This window comes from Taurulus bubalis, assembly GCF_910589615.1.
Source record: "Taurulus bubalis genome assembly, chromosome: 12".
In the NCBI taxonomy this organism is placed as follows: domain Eukaryota; kingdom Metazoa; phylum Chordata; class Actinopteri; order Perciformes; family Cottidae; genus Taurulus; species Taurulus bubalis.
In genome coordinates, this window is record NC_136600.1 from 20500563 (window position 1) to 20511473 (window position 10911).

General features: G+C 39.1%; 1 protein-coding gene across 1 annotated transcript; it reads left to right on the forward strand.

The window, feature by feature from the left end:
• The first annotated feature begins 737 nt into the window (after nt 1-737).
• Nucleotides 738-2045, forward strand: twist1b (twist family bHLH transcription factor 1b). Its single transcript, XM_079226993.1, has 2 exons — nt 738-1384; nt 1554-2045. Exon 1 carries the CDS (start codon nt 852-854, stop codon nt 1356-1358), a length of 507 nt encoding a protein of 168 aa, XP_079083119.1. The 5' UTR covers nt 738-851; the 3' UTR covers nt 1359-1384; nt 1554-2045.
• The last annotated feature ends 8866 nt before the right edge of the window (nt 2046-10911 follow it).

Below are 10911 nucleotides of genomic sequence, written 5' to 3' on the forward strand. Positions count from 1 at the left end.
GAAAAATTTGAAAATCTGCAGAATTGGCTGCATGTCAACAATGTTAGATTGGGATCATATGTCGCCTACTTATAAAAGTCTTTTGATCTCGCTTGGTTGAGGAAAAAGTTGAGGGTAATATTAAACCAACATCTGTGTGGGCTTGGTCTGCAGAGATATGCCAATTAAGGTTGTACGAAACTGTTTTAAAAAGAAAAATAAGTTTCAGCTCATGCAATTACTGGAGATTATAGCAAACATATAGCAGCCGTGATGTCACCATCAGCATTTTATTGGATAGAGGATGGACGGATGAAGGAATAAAATATACGTTGTTGTTTCTTACCAAGACGCACAACTTTTAGTTTAAACTGGTTTCGTTTCGGGGGCCCTTTTAGCATTCATGCATAATGAGACAATGTGCAGTTTGATTTCCCCTCGTGTATGTGAACATGGTATGAAAAGATCTGCTAAAAATCATGTTGGAGTCATGATGATTCATATTATAATGATATATTTAGACCTTTTTTTTTATAACAATGTGGACAAAAAGGCGTTACTCTGCTGTCTTTTCTAACTCTGACTTGGTTCTAGGATTGTTTCTGATAGTCCCTCCGATGCTCCCACCCCTCTTCACGTAATTCATCTTCTTGACCAATCGAGTCCCTCCCCAAAAAGTTTACGCCATGCAGCCTATAAGAAGTGCCTAAGTTTCTCAAGTATCAGAGAAGACTTGTCCTCCCAGGAACCCATCTATGGATACTTTGGTGTCGCCAAAGCCAGACAGACGTACAGGTGGGACCAGTTCCGTGACTTCATGAGAGGCAACTTAGTTTGTGGACACTTTCTCGCCGCCATCTACCCAAGTGGAGATGTCTGAGGAAAATCTGGGGGAAGAGTCGAGCAGCTCCCCGGTCTCTCCTGTGGACAGCCTGAGCAACAGCGAGGGGGAGTTGGACAGTCAGCCGAAGAGGTGTGGGAGGAAGAGGAGACCGAGCAGGAAAAACGGGGAGGACTCAGATAGCCCGACCCCTGGGAAAAGAGGGAAGAAGTCCAGCAGCAGCAGCCCCCAGTCGTTCGAGGATCTCCAGTCGCAGCGGGTCATGGCCAACGTCCGGGAGCGCCAGAGGACCCAGTCTCTCAACGAGGCGTTCACATCTTTGAGGAAAATTATCCCCACTTTGCCCTCGGACAAACTCAGCAAAATACAGACCCTAAAACTTGCATCCAGATACATCGACTTCCTCTACCAGGTTCTGCAGAGCGACGAGCTGGATGCCAAAATGTCAAGTTGCAGTTATGTGGCTCACGAGAGGCTGAGCTACGCCTTCTCTGTGTGGAGGATGGAGGGCGCTTGGTCCATGTCAACATCTCACTAACATCTGGAGAAACTATGCCCTAAATGGTACGCTTTTTTTAAAGTTAAAACGCATGATCCGAGCCTTAAACTGTGTGTGTGGGGGGAATAAATAACCCGCTCGAAAATGTTTTCTAATGGCGGTACCTTATGCAGACATATGTTGTGGACTTCTCTGCACATTTTAATTATAACATATGCCTTGTCTAACCTACAGGTGACTGCTGAATCTACTTATCACATTCTGACGGGACAAATCTGGAGTCCAATGCTGGATACATGGGATCACTCTATTTAAACCAAAGACGGCAGAAGTTATGGGATCTTTTTTTTTTTTTTTGCAGAGGCCCAGTATGGGACCGTCCGCTCCATACACTCCCATTCTGAAGCGTTTTCGTGTTGTTGAAGACGAATGCGGAAAATTTCTGAAGGAAAAGATATTTTTTAAATGCATGTCTTATAGGAGTTATTTCTGTGGAGGCCAACGTGCATTATCAAAGCAGTTGTGAGACTGTCAACTGGGGGTGTAGCTCACATTATAGACTGACTGTGTGGATCTAACCTGTGCAACAAAAAAATACATTTATTTATTTATTGGTGAAACGTGTTACATTGAGGAATAGATCCTGTGTCTGAAATACAAAATCCATTCCTATTTTTTACTCTCGTTTTTTTTGTAAATGTTTGTATATGTTTTGCATTAAAGAAAAATGACGATGAAAGTGTTTCCCTTTTACTTTTTTCTTTTCTTTTTTTTTTGCAAAGCTAATTTAATTTGTTCATGAGGACACAAATGTGTGGGCAACGTAAATTATGCATTAAATGAAATAACGTGCATGCATGCATCACGTGGCCTGCACTTCACATCAGATTTAACGACAAAAGCTTCCACTGCATCGCATGCAGTCACTTGGGAAAACAGATGGAGTTATTATTGGCTTGAGTGAGAGCGTTGCAGAAACATGCAGCGATTTAAAAAAATATATTGTTACACATCCAAAAGGAAGAAATAAAAATACATCGTTCGTGTCATTTATGACTAAAACTGTTTAAGACACAATTTAAACATAAAGAAAAATATTATCGAAAAAAAAAATCTGTTGTCAAAAAAACAACAATCAGAGTAAGTCTGTGTAAACGAAGTTACAATTCCATTTTAATTAAAAATGTTAAAGCCTCGTGCAGTCTCCAGTTTCTCTCACACTCTTCCTTTTCCTGGATTTGTTTACAGTTGGATTAAGGACCTGGGACTCACCATTATAAGTAAATAAATTACACTGGGGTCATGTCAACCTGCTACAGTCTCTTCTTAAACAGAGAGACAGTTACGTGCTCGGGCTTTCAGACATGGTGTCAAAATAACTCGTGTTTCTGTTTTAATGCAAAAACATATGAACACTTTAATCCTAAATGGAATATAGCAATAGCCTCATGCGCTTTTTAAAATGTGCAACATAACAACCAACATATTGCCGATTATTGTCACTAAATAAATCTTTCATATGCTACTGTTATCGTGATTGATCTCAGAGATCTGGGGAAGTGTTTCTCACTGTCCAAATCAAAGCGTGTGCCCGTTTGAAGGTGTGTAATTGGCTTGCGAGGCATGTATGGAATTCCCAGATGTCTATGAAATTTAAGGAGGCCGTCGAGGTATAGAGGCTGTAGGTCTGTAGAGGCTATTGTCACTGAAATGCTTCACAGACACAGATTCATAACCAGCGGGTCCTGCATCTTAATACAGCTCAGCTTCCACTCAATACCAGATACATGGACACAGCTTATAATACATGATATGTATCACACAAAAAAACTAACGTTTAATCTTTTAAGAAATGTCCAGCCCTTATGCAATGCGATAGGTTAAATAAGTTTCCTCTCCCTTTTTTTCCATCAGAGAGGAGTTGGCAATTGACACGATGCAGAGGCACAGAATGAAACCTATTTAGAACAGATGTTAGTATTTTTAAAAAAAGTCACGTGAAACGAGCAGATGTTCAGACTGTGCAGAGACTCGCCGTGCAGCGCATTACTCTGCAGAGAGAGAGGTCGGAGGAGCAGCGTGTTCCTCACAGACACAACCGCGAGTGTGTGTCCTCCATTCTGATCATCAGCAGCTTCATTTAAATGGATTAATAAAGGGCCACCTGCAGGGAGGACCATGGAGCTGCTGCCCGCTGAGACGAAGGTATACAGGAGAAAGAGAAGGTGGAATATGCTATGTTTATGCTTATGATTGTGTGACGTGTCGACTTGCTGTTTATTTCTGCTGTAAAATATACTGTATGAAGATCAGGATGTTTTTTTTTCAAAGCTTCCAACACTAGCGGGCCTACTGCCGTCGAAGTGGCAGGCTTCTTTTAAGTGTGTGCGTGTGTGTGTGTGTGTGTGTGTGTGTGTGTGTGTGTGTGTGTGTGTGTGTGTGTGTGTGTGTGTGTGTGTGTGTGTGTGTGTGTGTGTGTGTGTGTGTGTGTGTGTGTGTGTGTGGAGTAACTGAGAAGTGGGGCGAGAATTTATCATCCAGCTATTGGGAGAAAAAATAAATGTATGACGCATATAAACCGTTGACTAAACTTATACGAGAACTGGTGTGTCATACATGGACGATAACGTGAAGTATAATAAATATTAGATTAACTGCACTGTATCGAATTACAAGTGTTCTCTATTCCTTTATTATATGAGTTACATGATATTATTTGTTCAAATTAATCATTTGCTCTGAATATCTTTGTGCAGTTTAGAAAAAGTTGTGCAATCTGCAACGTTGTTATGAAATCTATCTATACCGATTTTAATCATAAGTTATTTAACAACATACATTATTATTGTTATTTTTGACAATGCATTAGGCTGTATGGAGACTTGCGTAAACATTATAATTGTCGATTCCTTCTCGATTAGTTTTCATAATAAAAGCTCTTTGGTTTGTAATAACGCACTTTATTCACCTGCATCTGCAGCTGACAGTTACTTTATCACTTCAGACAGGTTATTCAAGAATTATATTACTATACAGTTTTTATAATTTATTATTTTTGTCTTCCAGATTTGGCCTCTTTTTAATTATATCAAGTTTTAATATATTTTGTTATTCTATTTAATGGTATTTTGTTGCATTTATAAAAAATCTTTTTGGGATTAGTTTTTAACTGCAGCTTCCCTAAAATAATATGGTGTAATGTTAGAGCCTGTTTTAATAATTTATACAACATGTATATACAATGAACAATATGCTCAAGATGACTTAAGTGTGTGTGTGTGTTGTGGCATTAAAAAGTTTAGTTCTGAGCTCAACATGTGCAGACTTTACGACCATTTCCACAATTTTAAGTGGAATTCCAGATGATTTTCCATTTTGAGTTTCAGTGAGAAATGAAAAGTCCTCTGATTGGGAATCCAACTCTTTCAGGCCCACACTCAGTTTCATCCACACCTTTTAATAATACCTCAGAAAGTGACAATTAAAGCTATGAGTAGCTGCTGCATGCAGATAAGATCAGAGAACTGCTCTTAAGGCAAGGAAACACAAGAGAGGCTAAACAGAAACAATGCATACCTCCTGCGTATGACTCTGCTGAGTATTGAATACATTAACATCTAGAATGCAGCTCTTTGTTGAGAGGTTGAAGCAGAGCAGTTGTGATCCACGAAACATAAATGAATCAAGCTGAACGCAGCCATATTGCATACCATCAAATCCATAAAAGGTGTCTTCGAAACTGAAAATCTTTTTGGTGCAACAATATCTGTTGTTGGAGAAAAAAAGTTGAAACAATCAAAATGCCAAGAAATACATTTGAATACATATTTGGTGGGATATAAAAGGATATATAAATGATGAAATATAATGAGTGTGCGTCTTTGAGCAGATGGCAGCTCCAACCTGTTAAAGGTCCATGACCTGTTGAGAAAAGGCAGCTCCAAGCAGCTGCACATAACTTTAGAGATGACAGCGCCATGAGATCTGTGAAGATCTTATGAAGAACTGTGTGTCAAAGAATAAAACATGGGATATATATGTCCACTTCCTTTTCATCTGAACACTGCAGAAGGAAGATGATGAGGATCCTTCTTATAGTTTTGGTTGAAATATTTAAAACTGAAACAGCAAAACAAGCAGCATCGTCAGATTAATTGAGTTTCTTTGTCCAACCAGATTTATGCAACAACATGAATCTGTTTCACTGTGAATTAAACATTTCACTGGTTTGGTTTTTGTATTTTTTTTTGCATTTGGTTGGATGCCTTTCATTTCTTTTTATGCACATGCACAGGTGTGTTTCTGAGAATACATTACGCACTGAGCTGGAGACTCACTTTTTAGAAACGACGTAACATTCCCTGTTTCAGAACTCCCATTTCTGCAATGAAGATTGTTTAGTGTTAAAGTTTGAACAAATTTCAAAAGTTCAGAAAGTTTCTCAAACACTGTTGTTTTTTTCAATCATCAATTCAAACCTCATCTCCTGAAGTCACAGATTGAACTCTTGATAATCAGCTGCTGGTTTCAGAGAGTTATCAACAAACTCATCCAATCACTGTGGAAACAAGGGGAATCTAACTTTCAAAAGTGTTTCCCCCTGAATATAAAACATTGTCTTTATATCAATTAATCCTCTAAAAGTGCATCTTTAACCTGGAATCGAGAAGTGAGGATGCTCAATGCTGAAACACATTTGATGTTTAAATGGTGCAGACACCTGCGCTGCACTTACTTGATATATATAAACATAAAACAACAAAGAGAGGTGATTTGGTATTTGGCTTCAAAAGTATTTAGCAGATTTACCAGATTACTGGCCATGCTTCCAGATAACCTCAAACTGCATTTATTGTATTTCTCATCTTGCAGAAGACAAAGAAAAGTTTAGTTTTGATCACGTAGCGTTGCATTTAGTGAATGTGAACCTGCAGAAACAAAATCTAAAACCTGCAGTCCTGAATGAAATGTCTCTTTTTTCTTTCTTTTAATTTGCAAACATTTAAATATTTTCATCCTGATATAATAAAACAACATACATCTTATTGTCTGAAAAGTTGTGAGGCCCATTAGATAAATAAACTATATCAAAGTTACATCATTGACACTTTATTCCTTGAGATATTTGGATAGAAGTTGACACCTTTGGCTGTTTGACAAAATGTTGAATATATGCTTGCCTGAATCTTTTTGAAGGCTTTGTGGACACACGCAATGTTTAAATTGGCAAATCACATATTTCAACTGAAAATGTCAAGACCATAACAGGTCAGGGTTTCATCCCCTGGTCATGAAGAATGACGGCATGCAATGTGATGGTATCCAGGACTGGAGATGTCCTTTGATACGCGTCCAAAGGGCTCCGTCAAAATGTGTGCACCTTGTGTTGAACCTTTGCTGCGTGTGACGTGTGCCACCCAGGCTGCAGACGAGACACGGATCAGTGTGTTTTTCGGGGGGAATGCGCGATGATGTCACGGACAGGAAAAAGGTTGGAAAGGACTTGGCACCTTTTTGGAATTGGCTGGATCCCCCATTGGCTCAGCAGAAACGCTGGAATAATAAACAGGCAATCAGAAGGCAGCGTGAGCGTACACAAAGGCATTGCAAAACTTTGCAGATAATAAAAGCAGATTTTTCACTGGAGGGGAATGATTATTTGTGTTCTTCAGTTGTCCATAAATAGAGGGCCTCTCACAGGAAGTATAAACACACAGATGGAGTGGAGGGCAGTCGCAGTCCAATGCAGTGATTTCAAACATTCCTGTTTATGTTCAATCAAGATAGAGTATATAACTGTAGCCCCGGTTTGAGCATGAAATACAAAGGATTATTTTCTATGGGGCGAGAGAGAAAGAATTCCTCACTATAGAATGTAAACTGTTTGATGAGCGTTTCACTCACTGTGGAAACTGAACCACACGTTTAGTAATGTGTATAAAGCACATGCAACAGTTAATTACCCAACACACACGTTGAATATGGTTATATAATTATACCATTCTTTAAGAATAAAAGAATAGCTGTAAATATGTCTGTAAAAGTGTTTTAAGAATCTCAACTGATTCAAAGTAATGTCTTCCTGGATGTAAATAGTGGCAGAGCACAATTTGTCCCTTATTGAGGCGATGAGTGCATAGCCCGGGGGCGAACAGAGCTCTAATGATGCAGTGTCCCTCCCCGGTCCCCCGAGGGCCCTCCAACGCTCCCCGGGTATTAATCCCATTGCCTTCATTAACCTGCCGGCCCACCAGTCCCACCAGCACTCTAACTTCACGCTCATAATGGATGGGTTGTGACAATGATGACTCCTTATTCACTCTGAACCAACTTAAATTCTTGATTCTCATCCAATTTAGGGAATTCTAAGCGAGCATTGTGGGGAATCTAATTGATCATTATTGCAAAAACTTGGTTTAAATAGAGACTTTGGCCACTTTGGTTGAATAAAAAAGGAACATGCACAACAAACCAACTCTTCGAATTTGCAATGGATACTATATTTCGTGATGCAAAGGCACAAAACAGTAGAAACAAAAATGAAAACCCTGTTGAGGGTCATCAAAGTGATGCCAAGCACAATCTAGACTTAATGAATGGACTTTTGCATTGAAGAATCCATTCAAATTCCTCCCTCCTGCCTGAGACAATTAATTTCTTCGTGGATTTTTACACTTTAAGTGGCTTTTTGAAAATGTTTAAGAATGCAGAAATTGTGCTAAAATCAAATATAGCACCAACAAAGTGATTAATAGAACTGCCAAAACAAAACTATGTGGTTGAACTGCTTATGAAGAATAAATAAGTGAATATAATTTGCATTCTGGACAACCAGCTGTGATGTACAGTATATAGCCTTTTCAGGGTGAATGTGGTGTTTTATCTTTTATTTTAAGAACTTCTTTAATCATCTTTTTGTTGCCACAAGTCACTGAACAATAAACAGGATACATTTGCATATGTGTTCCTTTAGGAATGTTCTCACCTGGTTTTAATATTCTATGCACGTTGTGACTCATCATGTGTTTCCTCACATCCCAACAGGAGCGTCGGTGCAGCACGCTGACTCTTCCCACTTGGCGTCAGGAGTCACCTCAGACAATGACATCAACAACAGTAACGATATAAACAACAAGTTTATTTGTTTTTTATATATTTGTAAGAAGCTATTAGCTTTATGGTTTGTTTAGTTGATACAAAATACATGTTTTTCATGCAGATTTTTATAAGCATGTAGTATTTTTCCAATTTCCCTAACAACTTTTATCTAATTCTGATGCATGACTTTATAGAACAATGAATGTATTAGTTTTATAAAGTATTATGACTAAAATTGGCATCCACATGTATATTGAATCATCGTTCATATTTACACATATGAAATGAATGATCCCTTATGCATGAAAGGAACAACTTCAAGTTTAAGAGCCTAAGCAGTTAAAATAGTAATAAATTATAACACAGAGCCCAGTGATAATCTCAGTGTAAGTCAACATAAACCTCCTCTCATCCCCTATCTGCATGTCATCAGGGCGCTGGCTTTGTTCTCCATGACAGAACACCGGCTGTTTGTGACCTTAGTGCTAAATCAAGTTCAAAGAGGATGGCTCGTGTTTGGCAGATAGTTTTTCATAAGAGCAGTGGGAGAACAGTGTTTGGTCAACCTCTGGCTCCCTCTTTGATTCGCAGCTCTCTGTGACCCCTGGAAGAGCGACGGCACTTAAGGCCCTTCATTCAGCCGCACTGGTCAGTCTGATAAGATCTGGGTGATAACTGACTTGACTTTCAGTCTCTTTGAATTTGTAGTACTTGGCATTTTACACAATATCCCTGCCTTTTATATTCACAGTGACACAACAAAAACATCCTTTATAGAGAAGTCACACTCTAGTAAAAGACATAAATCAGATTAGATAAATGTTATATGAAACAGTAACTGTGAGTACTTGGATTCCTGAGCAGTAGGATTGCATACGTCTATCACTAAGACACACTTTCACCCAACCTTTATTAACTTCACCACTACTTTTTGGAGAATATGAATAATAATAAACTCATTGGCAGACTAACTGATTATTCGTCTTCTTTTGTTACTTAATTATGTTTGTTTGAGAGTTTAATACAATTCTTCACCTCCAACATCACCAACTGCATGACGGTATAAAACCATCTTGTGCATGAGTTCATCTGTTGACGTGTGTTTCTTTTGTATGTATTCATCCAAAGTAAATAAAACAGCAAATAAAGCTTTAATCTCTCGTTTAATTGATTAAATCCCTTCTTATTAGTAAGTGTGAGTAATTGATGCAGGTGATTGGCAGCCCATCACAATTCCCTTTTTGTTTAAATACATGAACAAGATCTCCTGCGTGAAAAGCAGCAGTTTATTCTGGGCCATGTTCTGCGGTTTTGGTATCAAATAGTCTGGTACCAGCGCACATTATCCAAGAGCAAAGAAATACATGTGGCACGTTAACTTTCCACGGACGACGGCCTGAACACAACTGGAAAACCATCAGGAAAAACAGTGCTGTGTTTACTTTGTATTACAAGTGAATTATCACGTTATGAGAATGAATAATGCATTGTGAATAGACTGCTGTTTGTTTTAGGACCAAATTCAAAGAGTTCGTAAAATAATTCTCTGAAGCAGGAGAGTGGCTCATTATTTCACAAGGCATGCCGTTTCCTGTGCTTTTACAAAAAGTACAGTGAGTTAGCGTGACAATGAAAAGAGCCAACGTGTACATGTAACAGCACAAAGAGGCTCTTTTACTGTAACCGTGTCAAAATACTGCAGAAAGTTCTATTGTCCTTGGGAACATGTGTTTAAGTAAGTAATTCAAGAAATGTTTAACAAAAGAAATGCCTGCTAAAGTACTGCTTGTGTTGCAGTGAGTCACCTTTTCTCGAACACGCATAAGTCTGCCCTGCTGTATTCGTGTTATGTGGTATTTGGGTTCGTTTCCGTGACCTTTAACACTTGCCCCAGAGAGATGCAAATGCCCAAAGAACATAATGGCTCCCTTCCTGTGTAAAAACTAGGCCGTAAAGGAAGATAATTAGGGTTTTCATGACAACAGGGTCCAGCAGGCTGACGGTGCCGTGTTCGCTTGCAGAACTTCAAACGGTATCAAAGCTCCACCAGGGCTAGTACAGGAGCTCTGGTTTGAATTAGGGAGCGACTTCCACAGTCTCCCTTCAAATTCAAGATCAATATGGAACACCCCCTTCAAAAGAAAAGAAGGAGAAAAGGAGAAAAAGGAGAAAAGGGCCTAGCTAGTCCTCATCCAGACAGACCCAGAGATCTGGATTTCATTAGAGACAATCATCTTATCTGTTTCATCTCAATGCTGCCCCAAAGGATTGGCAGGCAGACCAGTGGGCTCTTTGCAGTTTAAGAAAGCCTGCAGCCCGCCAGAGGCCTGTGGATCAGGTCATTAAAACACTCCTGCCCCTGCTGCTAGTGATAAAATATGTTCATGCTTTTGTAAATAGAATTTCTTCTTTCAACCCCACAGGACACAAAAGCCACAACTTTTCTTCTCTGTGTATCCCAGGATAAGGATGTCCAAAGTTTTGAGCGGAGTCA